The sequence below is a fragment of the Pollicipes pollicipes genome, unplaced genomic scaffold (assembly GCF_011947565.3).
Source record: "Pollicipes pollicipes isolate AB1234 unplaced genomic scaffold, Ppol_2.1 Scaffold_3447;HRSCAF=4054_pilon_pilon_pilon, whole genome shotgun sequence".
NCBI lineage: Eukaryota > Metazoa > Arthropoda > Thecostraca > Pollicipedomorpha > Pollicipedidae > Pollicipes > Pollicipes pollicipes.
Window position 1 is genome coordinate 16,182,487 of NW_023596297.1, and position 23,455 is coordinate 16,205,941.

A 23,455-nucleotide genomic window follows, 5' to 3' on the forward strand; every position below is an offset into this window, starting at 1 on the left:
GTGTTTTATTTTCAATAGATAGGTCAAAAAGCAAACAACGGGTTCAAAGTCCTTACTTACACAATTTATCCCCGACATATTATCGGAATGGACTGAATGCTTGACTGCTCGGGCAAAAATAGGGAAAACATTCCAGATCAAGTCAAGTCTAAACAGCCTAATGTTCCTGAGCTTTGAGAATGACTCTATGTTTATCAGAAGAACTAGATCTGAATGCGTCCAGGATAATACCACAACTTAAAAGCCCCACCGCTGACCGTTATTCTCCCTACGTGCCAGTCGATGGCACCAATGACTGCGCCGACGCCTGTCTTTCCGTAACGGTGTACGGAAGCGAGGCCTCATCTCAGCAAAGTGAGTCAGTAACTCAGCCAGACAGGCACAGAGTCATGCCGGCGCCGATGAGCCACTCTTCCGCAGCGGTGAGTCAATACAGCCAAATGTGCGCGGGGCATAGTCACAGATCGTGTGAGTAACTGATCTGTTGGTGACGAAGGGGTCACGTATTTCTGAGTCAATGCTGCTCACAACAAAAGGAAAAGGCACGAGATTATCATTTTTCATCACGCATTGCGTGAGTAACCATGTTGGTAGGGGTAGACACGAAAGGAAGTCCACTGTGGTCCGCAAATGGGGACTCCTGAAGCAAGGTCATGCCGCAATATGGAGCATTGTTTTGCGTCCCTGGGAACTAATTAAGCAGACGGTCGCGATCCACGACCTTCAAGTTCATATCGTGCCATCACGAGAATGCTTTACATGCGTCAATGCACCTCCGGCCAGAACCTCACCTGAAGGGCAAGAGCACAAGGCCCTTAGTGAGCCCACGCGGCTCAGAAGAGAGCCATTAGCCTTATCCACATGAGGGCCTACCATACAATCTCTACGCGTGGACAAATCACCGTAAGCCAAAAGCTACCCGACATCATGGACGCGACCCCACACCTGTCCACCACGAGGCCAGCAGGCCCGGACGCGCGCCCTGTGACGGAGTCCGAGTCTCGCACGCGGCCCCGTCAGTTCACGCGTGACACCGGCCGAAATTCTGCAGACCCAGGCGGCGTGACGTGCCGCCGCCGGCTCGCTCCCAGCGGCCCGTCGGCGGCCGCGGCCGGCTGGCGGTGGTGCCACCCGCTCGGCGCCACCACAGGCGCGCCGCCGGCCGCCGCGCCGCCGCCACCCCCGCCGCCCGCCGGCTGCCCACACGCGGCGCGGCCACTGGACCGGCGGCGGCGCGCCGCTCCAGCCGGCCGCCCTTCCGGCCCATCGGCGCATTATCACAATACGTCTATATTACCAAACGCGCCTGAGAAAGGACGCCGCCGCATCGGGCCGGTCGCTTCCGCCGGCCGTGGGAGCGGCGGCGGCCGCGCGCGCGCGCGCAGGAAACGGCCGACAGCCGTTAGCCGGTGTCCGCAGCGAGAGCGGCCGCCGCCGTCGCGACCGTCGCGTCCGACTCCGCACCAGCGCCGCCGCGACGCCGTCTGGACTCACTCTGGACGCCAGCCCGGGCGGGAGCGGTGCAAATCCAAGCCCAGCCGGCGCGATGGCGCGGAACAAGGCGCAATTGAGCGGCGGCGTGCCCAATGGGCAGTCGGGGCCGGCCATGTGTCGGCACGGCGCGGGGCTCCCCTTACCGTGCTGCGGCGTCAGGCCGAGCAGCCCCAGGCGGCGCGCAATGGAAACAAGTCGTCACACACGTGGGGAGAGGGGGGAGGGGGCGGAACGGAGACCTTCTGAGGGTGTGGGCATGGAGGGCGTGGAGGGCTTGAAGTTGGACGTTTGAGGGGTGCTGAGGGCATGTCGTCGGATGTCTGAGGGGCATGAAGTTGGATATCTGAGGAATGCTGGAGGCATGAAGTCGGATGTCTGGGGGATGCCGGGGGCATATCGTCGGATGTCTAAGAGTTGTGCGGGCACGTCGTTGGATTCCTGAGGGGCATGAAGCCGGATGTCTGAGGGATACTAGCGGCATGCCGTCGGATGTCTGAGGGATACTAGCGGCATGCCGTCGGATGTCTGAGGGCTGCTGGAGGCATGTCGTCGGATGCCTGAGGGATGCTAGGGACATGTCGGATGTCTGGGGGATGCTGGGGATATGTCGGATGTCTGAGGGATGCTGGGGATATGTCGGATGTCTGAGGGATGCTGGGGACACATAGGATCAGGATATCTAACGTAGCTGCGACGTGCTTTGGAAGATCATCACGCATGTCTATCACGAACGTTTCTGACACCTAAAGAGCCTGTCTTGACGCAACGGAATTTCTGAAGATGCCACAGGAGACGACTGATGAAACTGCAGAATGTTTGTGGAGACTGTAACACCCGCGGGACTGTCATCAGCTTCTGATGTGACTGTCGCGGAAGTGTGATAAGAGATCGTTCGAAGGCCTTTCACAGACGCCAGGGGGCTGCCTCGTGTTTCTGTGGTAATACCGGTGGACCACCGACTTTCGCCAGCTAGTCGGTGACGTCCAATTCCGGCGGCTACAACAAGCAGGCTTTCAGGTCCCTTCCCTACACACACCGGCGCTTGCCTTCTTTCGGCACACGCGGAATGAGCGCACCACCAACCCTGACCCGACGCCTGCTGCCGTACGGCCCAGGGCGCCGCATTCTCGAGCGATGATTGGCGCGGCGGCGCCCCCCCCCCCCCTCCCCCCCCGATCCCAGACCCAGACGGCCAGCAATCGACGTGCCGTTATATACAGCAGCAAATCACGGGCCGAACGGGCGCGGCCCTCGGACTGCCTGCAGCGACCCGCTCCGTCGGCACTACCGTCGCGACACGCCGCTGTCGCCGTCGGCGGCGGGGAGCCGGCCGGGCGGCCCGCCGGCACTCGTCCCCAGGGCTGCCGCCAGCTGCGCCGCAGTTCCGGTCGCAGACCCCCCATTACGGCACTCGCATCCAATTAGCATGAGCATTGGCATTCTGCCTCATTATCTGCCCGCCAGCGGCACTCCGCGCTCGTTACGATCGGCCCCGATCTATGGAAACGCTGGGCGATGGCGGACCGATGGCGCCAAACAAATACGGCCCTCAAAAATGTGTCATAAGTGAGGCCACAGCCCATGGCAATGACCCACATGCACAAGTGTCCCTGATGACTCACAAAACACGCATATTTGTATCACAAACAGATGGCAGGCCTTAGATAGACATTAAACTGCGAACAGATCGGAATTCGCTCAATCAGAGCGTGATAACATGTCAGATCACATACTGGCGCAGGCCTTGGCAAAAACGACGTCAATGAGACCTCAATCGCTCGCAAATCAAGCAGTGACATGTGACGTCACAGTGCCACAGTGACGTCCCTGCAGGCACGCCGAACACAGTAGCCCATCTAACCAGATGACACATTCCCGTATGCTATCTGCAATATGTGTTTGGGCAGGCGCCAAGGCGTGCACCACCGACACCCGAAGCGCCCGCGTGAAGTCACGCCCGCGACGACAGCCAAATCAGCGGCCATAGCGCACTCAGACCCCGGCCCACGTCCCCACCCGCAACCGAACAAAGGTGGATGCATCGCCATGTTGCCCAGACGTGTAACCAATCGCCGAGCCCAGGCAAACCGCTTGGCGCTGCACCGCTCAGCCGGGCTGCAAAGCTCAGCACGGCTTGTGTATGCAGCACAGCCGCTGCAGGCGAAGGCAGGGCAGGCGGGGCCGGGGGGGGAGGGGGGGGGGGCAAGAGTACGCAGCTGCATACCAGCTCGGGGACATTAGTCAGCCGGCGGCGTTGACCGTTGCATCAGGGTCGGTGGCCGTCTGGCGGGCCTCCGTCGTGTTTATGTGTTTGGAGCGGAGCCTGCGCCGCTGAGCGCCGCCATCACGAGCGCGCCGACACCGCCCCGCCGGCGTCGGCCGGGCTGCCGTCGGCGGCGGCGGCGGGCAGGCGCGCCGGAGACGGACGGTGCCGCTGTCGGGACGCGTCGGCTGAACGGGCTCAGGTAACACAGGCGTGCCGGCAGCCAAGAACTGACAACGGTACCTCCGACAACGCTTGAGAAATGTTGGTCGGGCCCGCCATCCCCAAGAAATCACTTCACCGCACCTTTTGGGAAGTAGTTGAAAGGGGTATTTGCATTGCATACCTAATATTTAGCTACTATCTCTCTGCGTTGGTTCAAAAACATGTACGCAGCGTTGAGTTCTACCAGATTCTCACCGCTGTCGAAACCAGTGCTTCCTGACGATCTTACTTTACCAGGCAAAACGGGTACGCAGAAACTGCTCTAGCCAGTTACTGCCAGTGCTACCTCTCAAGCATCGTCAGCCCTGACAACTTTCGGGGAGTGTCAGCCCTCGGCACTCTCAGGGAGCGTCAGGTGTGACCGCTCTCAGGGAGTGTCAGCTCTGGTCACTCTCGGGGAGTCGCCTCTAGCCACTCTCGGGAGTGTTACCCTGGCCACTCTCAAGGAGTGCCAGCTCTAGACGCTCTCAGGGAGTGTCAGCTCTGGCCGCTCTCAGAGAGAGTGTCAGCTCTGGCCGCTCTCAGGGAGTGTCAACCCTTGCCACTCCCAGGGAGTGTCAACTCTGGCCAGTCTAAGGGAGTTAGCTCTGGTCATTCTCGAAGGGGTGTCAACTCCGACCGCTCTCGGGGAGTGTCAGCTCCGACCACCTTTGGCCTGAGGGCGGCCGGATTGTTGAGGGGAGGATCGCCCGCCCCACCAGCCTCAGGGAGTGTCACATCCACCCGCTCCCCCCCCCCCCACCTGGACACGATCCAGACCCATCGGCGGCGATACGCGTGCGTGACACTGACGGACGACCGCGGCAGGGCCGCCGTCACATGTCCAAACACGCAGCGGCGGCGGTGGTGACGAGAGAGACGCACCGCTAGCCGACACGGCCGGTTGCAGCGCTGCACTGGCTGTCGGACCACCCTGACGGCGGCGGCAGGCTGACGGCCAGCACGCGCGATGGCCCATCGATCTGACCGATGGCTGAGGGGGGGGGGGGGGGGCACAGGACTATCGGCGAGGGAGACAAGCACTTTCACGCCGTTTGAGGCATTAAAAGTCATGATTTGCGACAGACGCGTGCGCAAATTTTGAAAAAGCACAACCAACGAAATTTTGGACGTCGGTGTGCACTGCTGGCATCTGGGAAGCACACCTCAGTAAAGACGCGCAGGAAGATCAGGGACAAGTCAGAGCAATCAGGTAAGGCACGTATCATTTAGTATATCATCGTATCATCGTACATAAACGTCAGACAGATCATATAACGCAATATATCAATCCAGCCAGGACGTCAGAGAGGCCGCAGAAGGTGAGAGATCAGGCAACTTATCGGCAACGGAGAATCAGAAAATGTCGCTGATATTAGAGAGCGTCAAACGGACCAGAGAACGGCAGGGACCAGAGAACGCCAGTCAGGCCAGAGAACGTGAGAGAGACCAGAGAGTGTCAAAGAGGCTAGAAATGTCAGAGAGACCAGAGAACACTAGAAGCCAAAGAAATTCAGGTAAAACAGCGAACGTAGAGAGCGCAAAACGGTATCGAGACCAGGGAATGTAACACAGACCAGAGACTGTCGAAGGGACCGGACAAAGTAGGAAGATCATAAGCGGAAAGCGTCAGCAACAGCAGGCCGATGCACCACCCTGCGGCAGCGCTGACCTAGCCCAAGGACCCACACGCCGCCGCCGCCGCTGCCGTGTTTCTCCTGGCCCGACGCCGGCCAGCGACGCGGCGCTCCGCGTGCGTCATCTGCCACACTTATGGTGAGGCGTCATCGGAGCGCGGCGTGGGTTACGCCAGCGCCAGCTCTGCGGGCCTACCGGTGACGCATCGACCGTCGGCGCCGGCACGCAGATATCCCGCGAACCTTTAACTCAGCCGGTACAAAACTGCACCCAGTTCGGCGCCCGGAAATATGTCTGGCGCGGGCAGGCACGTTTCCGGGAGGCCGCATGACTGTTGCAGTGAGCCAGCTGCCGCGGCAGCCATTTCCGCCCTGCACCGTTTTGGTAGCGCGATGATGAGGCACATCCCATTAATGTCGTTCCAGAGGGGTGAAAAGCCGCAAACGGGAAGCGTTGCCACGCCCTTCGTGAATTACTTTACTGACGCCATCTATTGGCGAATGCCGTAAACTACCGCCCCACGAACACCTACAGAGACACCTAGTGTGGAAATCGTCCGCCACGACTGAAGATGGCACCACTTGCCGCCCGTCCGGGGAGGGCGCGGCCGAGTGCCGCAGCACCATCGCGCGCATACAGCCATGGCGCGAGAGCGAACGCCGTACGAGCGCCGCGCGCTCGGTGCTCGCCGGGGCTCTGGATCCCCGCAGTCGGGCGGGCTCAGATCAATACGGCCGTTTTATGGGCATCCCGGTCCGAATCCCAGCGCCATGGGGCCGGCGCGATCGAGGGGAGATAGCGCCCTGCGCGCCGGACAAATAGCCAGGGGTCGCTGGCGCTCTGATGGACGACTGCAGGTGGGGGAGCGGTCATTAAGCGACAAAGCCACGCCGTTCAAACCAGAGACAGGGAGGGTCAGAGTCGCGGGGGTCCAGGTAACAGCCGAAAGGCCCGCAGTCAGCGCGTCACCTGCATGCAAACGGAGCGTGACATTTCACGAACAGACTGAAACGGTACTCACCGCGCCGTTTCCAGGCTTCTTTTCCTTGTCTTCCTTCTGCTTCTTTTCCCTGCGCAGGAAGCTGAAGCTCCTGAAGCTCCTCTTCTTTTTCGCCTTCTCCTTCTTCGCTATGTTCTCAGCGGGCTCCTCCTGGCCGTTCTGCTCCGTCTTTCCGTTCGTCTCATTTACCTCAGCGTCGCCGCCATCCCCGTTTTGCTTGCATTCTGTGGTCGTTTCCTGGGGGGGGGGGGGGGGGCGAACGTTGTAGTTAAATATAATTACGATGTGCGTAACGCTGACATCCATTTACTTACAATGAATTTCGTTGAGATCTGTCTGCGCATTTGGGACTATCGCAGTACAGCGGGCACTAGCGCCACTTCTTTACATTTACTTGCCAATGTGTGGCTAATCACTCATAACAGTCAACGATCGGCAACACATCGCCGTTCCACTGAAGGCCCCCACGACGAAAAATTCGCTTAAAAGCCACGTGACAAAGAAATGAATGGTGGGAAGCCCAACGCGAAGCTAATCAAAGAGAGCATGGCGACACAACGGCACGCTCCGTCCACCAGGGCACAAAACACTAGTGTATAAAGTCCTCTCGATGGCCCATGGTAAGAGCGAGGACTCCCTGCCGGCGAATTCGCGTTGGTTGGCCGTGTGGCCGTAAATAACGGTGACAGCGCAATGCGCGCCGGTTCCCCAATCACTTACGAACGAGAGGGGCGATCGCCTGTGACAACAGAAACGGGAGGGACGGGGGGGGGGGGGGTCGCGCCTGTAGCCCGTGGACCAACCGCTCGTCCCTGGTACTGGAAGTCCGGTAAGGGGCACGGGGTGGCAACAAAGACCCAGACAGGTCTCCAGCTATCACTGTGCATACGTCAGGTACGTCAGCTTATCCTGGCAGTCAGGTGGACAAACAGTGACCCATTGTTTATGTGGGGCTAGCTTCCCGGCGGCGCCATGGGTCGTCTAGACGCCGTCCACCTGTGCATACACGAGGCTGAAACGGGGCTGCGGTGGCGCAAAAAGGAAACACGACCGTCCGCCTGCCGGTCACAGTGTGGTGAGAAAAAGACGGTTGCGGTGTCACGTCGCCAATGGATCCAAAGACGTGATGCGTGTGCGAAGACAGCTCGCCGAAGAGCCAGTCGCGAGGCATTGCGGCCGGCGTGATCTCGGGAGCCTGTGAGACTACAGCGGTCATTTGTGGCGTCCGTGGCGTGAGCATACATGCGAGCCTGGGTTTGTTTGCTTTGTCGCCTCATTAATCTGCCAGCTGGCCTCGATGGCGAGGCCTAACGATGCTTTGGGCATAACGTTTACCAGGTGAAGTCATTTGGAAGCAATAGCACTAACTGCGGAACGCATGGGTTTCAGTGTCGTCGTTTCGCTTTCGCTGTCGTTGTTTTCTTCTCCGTTTTTCTAGGGATGGTATGGTTCTACGGCTGCAGAAATCAATGGAAATTCAGTGACCGTCAGCTTGAGTGCTGAAGCCCCTCCCGGAGGAATATAGCTGTTCTAGGAATGCAGCATCTACTGCTTGAGATCGGCTAGGACCAAATGGAATAAGCTTAGACATGAACTACGGAACAACAGTTATTTTTACTTGTCGCATCAGCGGTTAGAAGAACTCAGACGCATTCTTCTACGTTTGTCTACGCCATATTCTACTGTTGCAGAGATCGCCTAGAATTCGATGACCATCGCCTCGAGCGCTGAAGCTCCTCCCCATAGAAAAAGGTCTGTTTTAGGAATGCGGCATCTATTTATTGAGGTCGAATAGGACAAAATGGAATAAGATAAGCCAAGACATGCCAAGAGCAATAGCAATGGAGAGAACGAGATAAGCCAAGATATGAACTTCTACGAAATAGCAGTTTTGTTGTTTTACTTGCCACTGCTCTACACAATCCACTGCCCCAGTAACTTGTCCCATTACCGACAAGTCACATTTCCCATCTATGCGGGACCGGACGCGAGTCATTGCAGTGCACATCAAGCGTCCATGGCGTGCTTCTCGTCTGCACGCCGATTCAACGTCCACGTCCTGAACAGTCCCCTCTTCCAGCCCCGCATTGTTACGGGGCCAGTGATGGGGTCGCGCCGAGGGCCGAGTGCAGCGCCAGGTGCTGCCAGCTATAGAGCCGACGGCACAAGTGGCGGCTCCGACAGGCGGCCCAGCGCCGCTCGCCGGGGGGAAAAACGGAAGGCTTGGGGACGTTCACCCGGACCTCGGCTCGCGCGCCAGCCGGCCCGCGCCACGTGCATAACAACGAGACGGCCGCGCCGGCAGCTGGCGCCCGGCCGTCGGACGCGCCGCTTCCAACTGGAAACGGCGCGCGGAGAAGCAGCGGAGACCAGAGACGCGGGGATGGAGAACTGCGGCTGGGAGAGGACGGAGACCAGACACGCGAGGATGGAGAACTGCGGCTGGGAGAGGACGGAGACCAGAGACGCGAGGATGGAGAACTGCGGCTGGGAGAGGACGGAGACCAGAGACGCGAGGATGGAGAACTGCGGCTGGGAGAGGACGGAGACCAGAGACGCGAGGAAGGAGAACTGCGGCTGGGAGAGGACGGAGACCAGAGACGCGGGGATGGAGAACTGCGGCTGGGAGAGGACGGAGACCAGAGACGCGAGGATGGAGAACTGCGGCTGGGAGAGGACGGAGACCAGAGACGCGAGGATGGAGAACTGCGGCTGGGGGAGGACGGAGACCAGAGACGCGAGGAAGGAGAACTGCGGCTGGGAGAGGACGGAAACCAGAGGCGCGAGGATGGAGAACTGCGGCTGGGAGAGGACGGAGACCAGACACGCGAGGGTGGAGAACTGCGGCTGGGAGAGGACGGAGACCAGAGACGCGAGGATGGAGAACTGCGGCTGGGAGAGGACGGAGACCAGAGACGCGAGGATGGAGAACTGCGGCTGGGAGAGGACGGAGACCAGAGGCGCGAGGAAGGAGAACTGCGGCTGGGAGACGGAGACCGGTGTCAGAGATCGATACTGGAGACCGGGGAGCAGGGACGAGGGATTGTCGACCGGACGGCAGATAGTGGAAAACGGACAGAAGATCGCGGATCAGGTCCGGGCCAGATATCGGGGACTAATGACCATGGACAGATCGGGGTTAGGATCACGAGTCGGTGCAATTGTCAAGGATCGTGGATCAGATATCAGAGGCAATCTATAAGAAATATGGCATGGGATAAAATTCATCATGAGCAAGAAATCACAAACCCGTGGTAGAAGACCAGAGACCGGGAACTAGAATTCTGGCAGGACACGTCGGATCACAGGCGCACACAGTGGCATAGATACATAATGCAGTACAAAAAGTTACGGGTAACAAAGAGGACATCATGACCTTGAAAATGAAAGGGGGAAGGAAAAATTGAAAGTTTTGTGGGCATGCACTTTGGTATGCAATGTATAATTAGGTGAAGCAAACGAAATTCTGATGGCGTGAGCGCCTGTACATAAACAGCCAGGATGAGTGCCTGAGGCACAGAGTGGGCGTAACTAAAACCCGTACACTGGCCCGCAGATATGAGGGGGGGGGGGATGGGAGGGACACAGGGGGCCAGATGCAGGCTGCAGCCCCCGCTGTCACAGCGCAGCATACAGCAGGCCTGCCGGCAGCCGCAGTCGCCCGCGCTAGCGTTGCCAGAACAAAGGCTAATCCGCCTCGGGCGATAAACCGCCCGGACACTGCAAAACAAAGCACGTCACCTAATAAGGCATTGTGCAGGAATGAGGCGTGCGGGCTGACCTCGCTGCATGTGCACTCCTGCGTCCCCGCTGAGCGGAGGCGAGACGAGCCTGCCGTGTCGGTGAGCCGGTCCGCGGGCGACGAGAAGCTGTCTGAGCCGGGAGCTCCCGCCGTAACGTAACGCGGGCGATCGCTATTACTGGTCTTGTAGTTACATTTTTTGGGCATTCACGACTGGGGGTTAGTGATAAATGGAGCACACCCGTGCCGCCACGAACGACCGCGCCCAAGATATTTGCCCAATTCCTGCCGGTGCTGTTCAAAATGTCACAAGTAGCACGCGGCATGCTGTACACAGCCGTAGCAAGAAACTGCATTCGAAAAAGCTGGAGCGTGGCTCAACGGTCCACAGTGACGTCACTGCTAGCTGCGCCATGCATCCCTTCTAAGATACTGCACAATAAGCTTCGTATCGAACGGAAATTACGCTTATTTGTGCACGGCTTTCAGTCTCATCCCGACAGTGGCAGTCTGAACTTGGAAACACAGACACCTCATTCGACACGCATCTGTGTAAATTTGTCGGCCGTTAACAAAGAAAATGCGGGTCTTACATCTGCGACCATCATTGTGTACACTGGACGTCCTTGGAGACATTCAGCTCCATCGGGCACATGCTCTGCATTTGAAGTTCTTGCCTATTTGGCATACGTGACGCACAGTTATGTAGGTCTCGTCCCAGCGGCCCGTAAACATCCGGATTGTAAACAAAAGTGGTCCAAGGCTTCGGAGTGAATGCCTCTGAGCATGCGTTTTCCTGTAAGACTTAGACATGTTGAGATCGATGGAGTTTCGTGGCACTCGTGCCTTTTAGGGGATAATTACCGCCTCCCCCAATGCTCGGCACACCCCTCCCCCAGAAAAGTGAGGCCCAAATTACTTCAAAGCTCGCTAAAAAAAAATCCCGGTCCAAATATTTGAAGCTTGCATGATGCTGCCACATAAGATAGCCAGATTGTGGCATACTGGGTTATATGCAAAATCAGAAAAAGAAAGTACATGGACGCGAACGCGTCCATGTACATTCGCGTCATCGCGTCATCGGCTGGCAGCGACAGCGCCACCGGATGGGCAGGGGTGGAAGTCGCCCAATCTGGCGTCAGGAACGGTCGGCATGTGTTTTGCCCCCCACGAAATGTACGGTCAGGTCTGGGGCAGGGGCACAGGCAGGGGCAGGTAGGGGCAGTCAGGGGCAGGCCATGACCACCAACACAAGACGGTAAAATGCATGGTCCCAATGATGAGGCCAGCGGGACTCTAAAAAAAAATACACAAAAGTTGATTCGCATGTGATTCGGGGGCGTAGTCGCCCATTTAGTTAGGGAGGGGGCTTGAGCTCCTTCCCAGCTTTCAGAATAAAAGTGGCCCAATTCAGGGATTTTGAACGCATTTTGGGGGTAAGCTGCGCAATTTTCACTGTTTTAGTCCCCACCCCCCTCCCCTGCTTATTTCGGAAAACGACGCCTCTGATGCGCGTTAAACCGACTTCGCAACTGTCAGCGTTTCTACCACATATGCACATACATCATTGACAATTCAGCCTTGCATTCCAAAGAAAATGCCAAACACCGGATATACTGCCTCCTGTGCTTTGTCATTGGTCGTATCGTTTAAACTGAAGCAATGACATAGGTAAAAAGACTACCATGTGGCGCCCACCGCCCACCGCCCGTGTAAAGGCCAAACTTCGCATAGGTAGTGCAACGTAAAGGGAGAGCTCCCGACAAAGCGAGAATGCCATATATATCAGAAACGGTATGACACGACTTGTCCTCTCTCATCTATACGAGCCGAAAAACAACATTTCGGGCATGCCCGTTTCCTTAAAAATGCCGGAAAGCCTGCCTGTGTTTCAAAATCCTGAGCTGAGCCCATCTCCGGGATGATCATTATGAAGCCCCGCCCAGTGAGTTATTTGTGTCTGATGAGTCCGAGCCTTGCACAGAAGAAACCTGAAAAGACAAGCACTTGGGGGCTAAAGCACGCCATCAGTCTGATTATGAACTCGACACCCAGAGCTTGCACATAAGTTTGATGCGATGCCCGATGTTACGCTTTCTCTCCACCCTTCGTATGGACACGGTTCAGGCTGGCTCTGGTGCTGCCGTGGTCAGGCTGCGCGTTTGTAAGACCAGAGGTACGGAGTTCGGTTCGCTGACGTACCCACCCTTGAAGTCATGGTGAGAGGCAAACCACGCTTCATAGCGTAAATTGCTGAGCGTGCCCTAAGGTCTAACTGACGACAAATACTTTACAAGTGCTTTCCCCCACGGCTCTCAATGCATGTTTCAAAGCCAGCGCATATGTGAGACGTGTTGCACTTCCAGTACGTTATACGCGAAACTGCCCACGACGGCTGATTTATCATTACGATTTAAGAGCGTTAAAAATCCGAAATCCCGCCGGGCGCCACCCTTCGGCATCCTGAGGCGGGTCGTAGCACACGAAATTCGTGTGAGATGTTTATTTTCTCGCCGGCGACCGCCAACTAGACGGGTGATAGGTTTATTATGACACCTTCTCCGCTCGCCTGACACGGCTGATGTTTTCATTTGACGCGCGCGGCGGCCTGCCTTGTTGAGCCTGCCAGGGCTCCGGGGCCGAGGTTATACGAGCTCTCACGTGCGAGGCAGCCACAAGCCGGCGACCGGACCCCACCAATCGGTGCAGCGTACAACATAATTCAAAAGGCCCGCCCACCGACATAAGTACTTTCGGCTATGCATGAGCAGCGGACATGCCATGCGCTTGGCTGCATGTGAGTTGTGGCACAGACGTGAAACAACAACATGGCGCGAAGGGTCTGGCGCCGTTTAGCCTGGTCTGCCGGTGGTCTGACATGCGATCCCGTGATTTGTGCGGTCTGCCGCCGGTCTGCCGTCGTTCGGCCCTGTTAGTAGACAGCGAGCTCTGATGTATGTTAGCCTGGTCTGTCGGCAGCCTGGCATTGCCTTCCAGTGGTGGGGAAACCCGACAAAACGGCTGATTAAGGGAGTTGGCCAGCCTGTTCTACCATCGTCTGGCCTGGTTTACGGCAGCCTGCTCTGATCTGTCGTCAGTCTGCCCTTGATCTGTCAGTGGTCTGATTGGGTCTGCCCGTCTACGGTCAAGCCCGGTCTGTGGGCAGTCTGGCGTTGCATTCCGGTGGTCTGGCCTGTTCTAGCCTGCTCTTCTAGCCTGGCCTCCGGTAGCCTGACGGTAATCTATCCGCGGTCTGGTCTGGTCCGGTCGCGTCTGATCTGGTCTGGCCTGGCCTGGTCTGGTCCGGTCTGGTCGCGTCTGATCTGGTCTGATCTGGTCCGGTCTGGTCCGGTCCGGCCTGGCCTGGTCTGGTCTGGTCCGGTACGGCCTGGTCTGGTCTGGTGTACACCCACCTCGGTCGGAGCCGGCTGCTGCGCCTTGACGTCGCCGTTGGTGGGCGCCGGGTCGGCCCCCTCCTGGCCTTCGATCAGCTCCACTTTAGCCTCGACAGCGGCACCCTTCTTGGGCGAGCCGGTCGTCACCTCGAACGAGCGCTTGCTCTGCTTCAGACCCATGACAGCTGGCTAGTCTGCAACAGAGCGAGAATCGTCAGCGGCGGTCCCCGATGACGCAGGCGGAGCTGGCCGCGGCGAGAAAGCGGACGATAAAGCTGTCCACTGACACCAGGTCATGTGGTACCGACAAGACAGCCAGCGCAGGAAACAGGACGCCATTCCGCTTCCAGAAGAAAGAGCGCGCTAAGCCGGCACCGTCCTCGACAACAGGATGTAGCACAAAACATCGGGCATGCGACGGCAGGCGAACAAGCCACAAAAAATGCATCACACAGCGACATAACGCGATCGAAGACGACAGTACTCATTAGTGCTCCCAAGGCAGCTTAACAGAGTCCGCCCAAACCCCCGCCACATATCAACGCGGCGACCACAGACAATGGCCGGAAGGGGCCACGCCCACAACCGCGTTCCCCTGCCCGCTGCCGCTCCAAACCGCTGTCCCCTGAACCTACGCCGCAAACCGCTCCGGGGACCGGCCGAAGCGCGCCACCGGGGGCCGACCGAAGTGCGCCACCGCGGCCACATCCCGGCATAAACGCGGCGTCGCTCGGTGGCGCACGCGGCCAGGTGCGTCGCCGCCGCCGCGTCCGCTCCCAATTAGCGGCAGTCCGTCAAGGTTGTGGCCCGGCCCCGGCTGGCGGCGGCGGCGCGGGCGGCCGCGCCAGGCGCCCGGCCGCGCCGCCGGTCGCGCGCGCGGCACCGGCCGGCCGGTCTGTTTGCGCCGCTCCGGCGGCGGCGGCCACATTCCGCGTCGGATCAGTCTCGGCGGTCGGCGGCCGTCAGGTGCATAGCCGATCACATCGGACCGTGCCGCGCTCTGATAAACAGAAGCGCGCGCCCGCTTCCGGTGCGCCGGCGCCTGTTTTCCCGGACATTCCAGCGCCGGCGCGCGCGGCCGTGCAAGGCTAGCTCGGCGCGGCCGCCGGCGCGGCGCCACGCAGGCGCGCCGGCGGTCGGGGACCGTCCACGGGTGCGGCGCCGCCGGGGCGCGCCGGCGCGCCGGTGTCGGAGCGCCGGTGGTGAGCGCGCTGACCCCGGAGCCGCCATCTGGGCGGCATCGCACGCCGGCCGGCGTGCTGCTCGCGCCCGACAACGGTCGGCGAGCCGCACCCGTTGCGCCATCGGGCGGTTTCGGAGAGACGTGCCGCAGGCGGCCGCGCGGAGCCGAGGGAGGCGCCGTGCCTGAGCCGACCGCCCCGCCGGCGCAGAACCGGACCGCCCTCATGAACTGGCTACGTCAGAACAGTCAGGCCGCCGGGGCACGACAGCCCGAGGGTCGGCACAAGTGAGCAGGCGGTGGGGGGGGGGGGGGGGGGACGAGAGGGCACAGCTGCCTTCCCCAGTTCATCCATTCAGTCCCCTCGCCGTTTTGACGGTGATCGATGCGGTTCTCGGGCCACAAATGACAGCGCGACACACTCGACACCGTTAACCCGACAAAATGGGAGCCGCGCCGCCGACGGCGCCCGGGCGGTACAGCGCACGGTGCGCAATTGCTACCGAGCGGCGCAGCGGGCGTGGCCTTCATCGTAGACGGGGCGGTGCCGCCCGCAGAAGCGTTAGCCCGTGAGAAACGAGCCTCGGCGGCGGCGGCCCAGCCCGGCCCGCCCCAGCCCGGTCCGGCCCGGCCCGGACCAGCTCAGCCCAGCAGCTGCAGACGGCCCCCTGCCGGTCCGCACGCTGGTCCACCAGCGCCGCGCCGCCACCTCGCCTCTGATCAATGCCTCACGCGGTGAGTCATATAACGGGGGAGAGTTTGAATTAGCTCCGCCGTGCGCGGTGGGGGAGCGGCCGGCCGACGGGCGCGAGACAGCTCACCCCGCAGGGTCCGAGCTGTTTCAGAACGCCCGACGACTCATCCCGCGTCTGTGGCCCGAGGAGGCGATGAAGGCCCGGACCGTCTGCCGTGGGGCCAACCCGGGCGGCCGTCGCCACGGCAGGCGGCGATGGTAGGTCAGGGACCTGTCCGGTCCGCTTCTGCTTTCTGTCCCGGCGACAAAACGCATAGCAACAGAGGGTCCTCCCCTCCGCCCCCGCCAGCCGGCGATAATGTGGTTGTGCTGTCCTAATGGCGTCACGGCACGTATTGGCTCTCTGTCGCCGAGGCGGGCACGGCAGCTCGCACGTGAGGACCGGCGCTGGGACAGGAGGCGGCACCCTCGTTGGCGGCACGGAACGGCCAGCTGCCAGCGGCCGGGGAACAGCGACCCAGGCCAAACACGCGCCGCGGTAAACGAAGCCACAGATCTGGCGGCGGAACGTCAGATGGGTGCGGCTGGGCGGCGCCGGCAAACCGTTGTCGTACCGCTCCCAGCGGCGTTGATGGAAAGGTGAGGCTGCGGTGTATCAAATAATGGTCAATATTTCATGCGGCAACAGTTCTGACGAAGGCGGTGATGTCGACGGCAATGACTGTCGAGCACCTCTGCTAATCGACGATGCCATGCTATCTACTATGCTAGATTAGTGATGACTATTGCCGGACCGACTTTGAAGCTACCACCCCGACCACTGTTTAGGCGACCCATCACAAGTAGCTCCCTCTTCCACCGGTCCCTCTTGGCGCCAATTGCCTCTTCGTTTAGCGGCACGTGGGGCATGAGGGCCACGATGGGTTAAATTTCCATGGCATGGTGACTCATGCGTCCTCCAATGGTCATGGCAGCGGAAATATGCCATCGCGCTATCGCGTAATTGCATTAACCATGTTTGGCGGGTTGATGCCAATGCGACACGACTGCGGTCTTTAGTTGTGGTCAGCTGTTAATGCACAGACACGCAAAGGTTCATATGTCCATGCACAGGTTCATGCATCCGAGACCGAGAGCACCACATCGACTGTATCGCAGCCACTAGCAGTGGTAGACAGGGTAAACAGGGTAGACAGGGTTAACAGGGTAGACAGGGTTGACAGGGTGATTCAGATCAACGTTAACCAATGAGGGGGAGGAGGAGGCGGAACTGCAGGCACTGACATGCAATCCCGCTGGCTGAGAAAATGCATAAATTCACGCATTTTGACCCTTAAACCAGGGGCGTTGTGTCAGGTGTCCCCTTTGTTCCGCCGCCTTCGTACATCGTGTGCAGCACCATGAGCTCAGACCCACCCACAACTGTTTTGTCGATATCTCGCAAACATCGCAAACGGGAATGTTCCTTATCATTCGATGGATAGTCGATGGATAGGGGTAGTCGGCCGGTATCGCAACGGCATCGATTCGATTCCAATAGAAACAACCATCGTATGCCTGTGCAGTAAGACGTAACTACTTCAGATATCAGACGGAACGCAGTGATTATATATGACAGATCATTGTAACACGTGCAGTGGCGCATCACACAAAACAAACAACAGCGGCTGATGGTTGTCAGCCCGATGACTGCCAAGTGATTCCGGTTTTTCAGCCAGCGAAGCGGTTCAAAGGGCGTGTTATCGGCTACGGCTCGCACCATCCCCGGAAGACGGATACCGCGGTATGACCTGTGTCAACGGCGCCTCCCCTCCAACCCTCCCCCCTCCCAGTGTACTCGCCCCTGACCCGCCTGCGGCGCGTCACTCGCGCGCTGCCAGACAGCCGACGGCCGTGTTTAGCGGGCTACCAAACAGCCGGCGGCGTGTTTGGCGTGCTGCCGAAACAGACGGGGCACAGACGACGGCCAGGTGCTCTGACGTCACAGCGCTCGCGTAGTACGCGGGCGACGGGGGAGGGGGGGGGGGGCAGATTGGAAAGGGTGACCTAGGCACAGGGGGCGTGCCAGACTGGGCCGGGTGACCTAGGCACAGGGGCGTGCTTGATTGAGACGGGTGACCTAGGAGGATTGGATGTCTGCTGGTGAGAGCAACGGGGGATGGATGGACGGATAGGACGGACGATATGATTCTAAGGAACCCGTTTCTGATGTGCTGAATGGACCACGATGACCCGCATTCCCAAAACGACTTTTTGGGACGACTGGGTAGGCTTGAACAGGGTAAGCGCAAAAATGTTCATTGCGAAAACATTCGCTCCGGTACTTCAACAATTGCGTGCGTTATTGAAAAATTGGTCCTAACAGGTAAAGCACTAGCTGTAAAACATGTTTTGGGTTTAATGTCACTGTTTGGTGTTGATGCCCACTAAACGATCTTGCAGCAAGTCCGTTTCCGCGATGCCATCCCAGCATACCAGCTCTCAGACTCCGGATATACTTTGCCAAGCAAAAAGGCACAGTGACACCTAAAAAGGGCATGGCAACGACAGTATCGGCCTGTCCGTCTGAGCAGAGCGGGGGGGGGAGGGGGGGGGGCGCTTGGTGCGCAGTTCCGGTGATTCACCGCTCAAGCATCCCCTTTGGTGCAGCAACCGGTTCGGCTGCCGCGACCTCCGAAACCTTGACGTCTCTGGAATTTGCTCGTCGCGTATGCGCCACGCAGCGCACAATACCATAATAGCGTTCTGTTCTGAGAGGCAGCAGCAGAAGAGTTGGCAGCGACATCACGGAAGGGCCACGTGTATCCCCGCAGACTGCCTGACAGCCTCGAAAGGGTTCGCATGTTCCCCCACCGTAAACATGTCCTCGTAACTCACGCGCGCCGCGACAGGTCACGATAAACCGACACAAATACCCCAGCGACGGGTGTGAGGCGAGATCAAAGGAGACGACAAACCCCGCGCCCAGAGTTCGCGCCATGCAGTCAAGTGTGCGAGACCCGCCAGCTGATGATCGCTGCCATTAGGCTATCCAAAATACACCGCTACCGAGGCCAGGTGTGCCGACACCCACCTAATTGGCCAAAGCAAAAAGCGCCGCATCTCTGTTTCGCTCGCTTCGCGAACGCGAGGGCCGGGATGGGGCAGGGTCGCACGCTATTTCGGCACAGGGGCGGGAGGGGGGAGCACGCCTCCCCGTAGGCCAGGCGTCCAGCTGTTGGAGCGCCTCCGAGGAGCGCGTGGCGCGCACTCGGCCGGAGCCGGGCCGGGCCAGGCGCGGCGGCGTGGTGAATGACCGGCTAAGTCGGAGCCGTGATAACGGATAACCAAGTCGAGTTGTGAGAACGGACAGCTTAGTCGGAGTTGTGAGAACGGACAGCCAGGTCAGAGTTGTCACCACGGCGGTAATCTGCTATGGCATCTGACAGTTCATGACGCATGTGACGGACGAGATGTCCGTCCAACGACAGCACGTGACAGACCGACAGCGCGAGAGACCGCTGAGGACGTGCGCCCGTCACAACTCCGTCATACACGTGAAGCGATCGAGCAGTAAGTGATTATCGGGCCGACAGCGGCTCATCAACCGAGCGAGTGTCGCGTGCCGACAGGCTACAATAGTCCGCACGCTGCACCTTTGGACGAATTGCCGGGACTGCACACGCTCGAGACTGGTTGGGCAGAAAGCAACAGTCCGCTGGACAGGGAGACGGCAACAGTCCGCTGGGCGGGGAGACTGCAACAGTCTGCTGGGCGAGGAGACTGCAACAGTCTGCTGGGCGGGGAGACGGCAACAGTCTGTTGGGCGGGGAGACGGCAACAGTCTGCTGGGCGGGGAGACGGCAACAGTCCGCTGGACAGGGAGACGGCAACAGTCTGCTGGGTGGGGAGACGGCAACAGTCTGCTGGGCGGGGAGACGGCAACAGTCCGCTGGGCGGGGAGACGGCAACAGTCCGCTGGGCGGGGAGACGGCAACAGTCTGCTGGGCGGGGAGACGGCGGGGAGACGGCAACAGTCCGCTGGGCGGGGAGACGGCAACAGTCTGCTGGGCGGGGAGACGGCAATAGTCTGCTGGGTGGGGAGACGGCAACAGTCTGCAGGGCGGGGAGACGGCAACAGTCTGCTGGGCGGGGAGACGGCAAACGACGCCACCGCAGCCAATCCTCCAGACGCGGCGGGCCAGTTTGCCGTCCGCGCCACGTCTACGCTTTTGGCCAAAACCGAGTAGAAGACACAATAACACATCTGTTCAGGTGACATGAATCGCCTGTTCTTGCCGCCAGTAAACCATCTTCGCCGAGCCAAAGATCGCAGGCATTTCTTCTGGGCATCGAAATCCCATAGTCCAAAAAGTGGTCAAGATGTCCGCTGTTCCAGCAACTGAGCCACTGATACATCTGCGGCCGCGGACAGGTAGTTACCGGCTAAAAGGAGCTTCTTTTGTCAGACAGATGCTCTTCCTCGCCCATGTGACCGTCATCAATCACCGCCGATACGTGCCTCACCCCGAAGCCCCGGGGCGAGCCCTCACCAATTAACCATCCCAAGATGGCCCCGCCGTCCCGGCTGATTACAGTCGCCTCTCGCGGGCCGGCGGGCACCCGGCACGCACGCGCACCGCTTTTTGCCGCCCCTCGACGATGTGGTAATGAAGTTTGGCGCGGCGCCTCTCGATTTCGCCGCGTGTGCGCGCGCCGGACGTGCGCCTGCTCCCGCCGCGCCGCGAGCGCCACGTGGCCGCGCCGGGCGCGCTCACGTGCGCGGAATGGCGGCGGCGGCGGCGGCGGCGGCGGCGGCGGCGATGCGGCCATCGCGATAACGGCGGCCGCGCTGGCGCCCAGAGCTCGCGCCGCACGCAACGGCACTGAGTCACGCGTCACGCGTCACGTGAGACGGCGGAGCGTTACTCACCGCCGGCGCCACGCGCTGCGCTGACGCGACGGCCTTCCGAGAGGCCGCCGACGCGTGGGCGCCGTCGGTCAAGGCAGGCCCGGGCGACAAGGGCGGCCGATCAGCATTGGATGACGGGCTGAGTCGTTCGCCGAATTCGAGTGCTTCTTACCGCGGTGGCTTACCGCTGCCGGAAGTGACGCGTGCGTGCCAGTCGGCACACGGATGGAGTTATGACCGTCGGGCCACAAGCTTATGATTAACGTGACCGACGTTTGTTTGTAAGCCTGTCGAAGATGGATGGCAGCGGGCACCGTGATAAATCACGAAGAGGCGGCGGGCTGACTGAAGTCGGAGCAGCACGTCGCGGAGCTCCCGGGCCGGCCCCCGTCCGGTGCCGCAGCCGGGCCGCGGAGGTTGCCGTTGCGCCGGCTCGTCTCGCCGTCCCCGAAGTAACGGGCTGGGTTTTTCGGCAGCGGGGTCGCCAGAAAGGGGCGAGGCACACAAAAACTGCCCGCCACGCGCGCCGCCGACAGAGTGAGCGTGACAAAAAGCGGCGTGCTGCGCTACAAAGACGAACGTCCCGACAACGACGGGCTTTGACGGGGCGCCCGGCCCGTGCGATGCGGACCGCCAGCGTCATGACAATGGGCGCTCCACAGTGGGACCTTCCCAGACTCCTCCGCACCGAGCAGACAGCTATACCAGAGCGGAGGACCTGTAATGAAATGCGCCCAGGGGATTCGGGCCAACAAAGAGTGACATAACGATTTTCACCTTGAGAGTTGACAGGTGGTATTACAGAAAGGAACTTTCCGGCACCAACAAGCCCGGATCCCTTTAATTACTGTTACTTTTGCGCTTCGCAATCGGCTGTAACGCTGCGGACTAAAACACTTCCTAATGGTCGTACCGCTACCCGAGTACTGACTTCCCACAATTTCCGTGCCGAGGTCAAAGCCCGAAGAACTAATGCAGCTCACAAATCACGTAACTAAATTATATCGCTCTACACACTGCAAGTCACAAATCACGTAAGGCAATTAAAACAGAGGAGTAGGATGCAACTTCCTACGGAATACTGACATGCATTTTAAGAGAGTTCAAGCCACGTCAGTTTGGAGATATTTATGGCTACTGTACGATTCAAGACCACTAACTTGGTTACTTCATTCCGAAAATGCGTTGAAGGCGGAGCGTAGAACAATGCAATTGAGTAAATTTTCGTGGTAAAAATTATGATACGGCCTTTGACGGACTGGCCGACCGCCTGAAAACGAGTCCCCTTATAGTTATATATCTGAGCTCACTTACCAGAGGTCAGTCAATCCACCACTATTTGTTTTACTGCTCCCCGCGGCAGCCTTCAGACCCAGACCAAATATCTATCGTTATGAGCAGAGGCTCTTGAATTACTCACTTCCTGGTAGGCCATGACTGGTAGCTGTAAAGATTGCAATTTTTCGTGATGAAAAGCTACAAAATAGTAACTGAAATTGACGTACATAACACTATTGACGTACATAACACTGTGTTTTCCTTTTAGAATACATGCTAGTCACGTTGCACAAAGGTACAGCCATCTCCTAGCTTTCGGCAAATTAACATAATTAAGGAATGAGAATCATTAACTTCCTTGCACGTGGGGCAAACGGTTGAAAAATGGCCTCGATCCAGATGTTTCCCATGACCTGGAATCCGGATCCCGCCTTCCAGATACTAACGTGATCTAAGCTTATCTTAACGATCAAGGCTGTACTGACACCGATCAATTTTGCCGCATGTAATTTCCGACTGTCTCCATATTTCTTGTACCAGTCTACCATAGTATGGTCTGGACATGGTGCTTAATGGTGAGGTTCCAACCTGCAGGCATTACTGTACGCTCTCATCATTCAGCGACACTAATGCTGATTCAACTCCACACTCAGGACCATTTTGCTTGGCTCGAATCACGACTAGCCACTCGCTCATTCTGAGTTGAAATCGATGATTACAGACAAGGAGGATCGAGCACAAGCGTGAAGAAGAGGCACAGTCCCAGGACAGTGGGTTCGTTTGACGAGGTCGAATGCCAGATAGCGAACAGCACTATGATGCAATGCCCTGATTATCTGCCCATATCGTTCGCTGCCTGCCAAGCTCTAGGACCGCTAAGCTCTATACGATCATCCGTGTCACCCCGTGCACTGATATCACCTTACCGTCCAACCATGCTTCAGTGACGTCACCGATAACAGACAGGAAGCCAAAGCAACACACCCACCTTACATATGTGAACACTTGACACTTCGGACTTCGCCATCTGTTGCCTTTGAACCCGGCGAGTGCATTTTCAAGGCGGGGCCATTCTATGAGGCAATTCCATACTACTTTGGATTTCGGAGTCGATCCATGCAGAGGTGGCGACAGACGGGACGAGCACACTGGGGAACCGCATATCAGACGCTCGCCCGTGCAAAACGACCTCCGTCAAGATCAGTCACGCCGCCGATCCAGCCCCTCCCCCTCCCCCACAACAGTCAGCCATCATTGGAGGCTACGACCGGGGCCGCCACGCGATCTGCAGACTGGAATGCGGGCGGGGACGGGGCGGGGCGGGCGCGCCGCTCGGCTGCCGCATGCTTCCAGACGCATTCCGGCCAGCCCGCGGCTTCCGGAGGCCCTCGCGGCGCTCCGGCGGCGGGCCGACGGCCTCGCCGACTCCCGCCGGCGTCGATGGGCGCCCGGCGCTCGGACGGCGGCTGCGGGCTGCCCCAGCGGCGCTGACCGCCGCGCGCGCAGCCCCCGTCGCTGTCGCCGGTCGGCCGAGCCGCCAGGTGCTCTGCCGAGCTCCGGACGCGGGCCGAGGCGACGAGCGGCGTGCCAATCTCCCTAATGCATCCAGGTTGGGGTTGAAATGGCGGTGTTTTCCCAGGCGGTTTTGCAGATGGAGAACTCCTGTTTTTGACTGG

The 23,455-nt window shown here is 59.2% G+C and overlaps 1 protein-coding gene across 1 annotated transcript in view; it reads right to left on the minus strand.

The window, feature by feature from the left end:
- Positions 1-23,455, minus strand: part of LOC119091323 (skin secretory protein xP2) — a gene marked incomplete in the record, with an annotated part of 65,319 nt that overhangs the window by 30,093 nt on the left and 11,771 nt on the right. Inside the window, 2 exon segments of the mRNA XM_037214039.1 lie at positions 6,621-6,836; positions 13,755-13,930. Coding sequence (XP_037069934.1) covers positions 6,621-6,836; positions 13,755-13,916 — 378 coding nt within the window.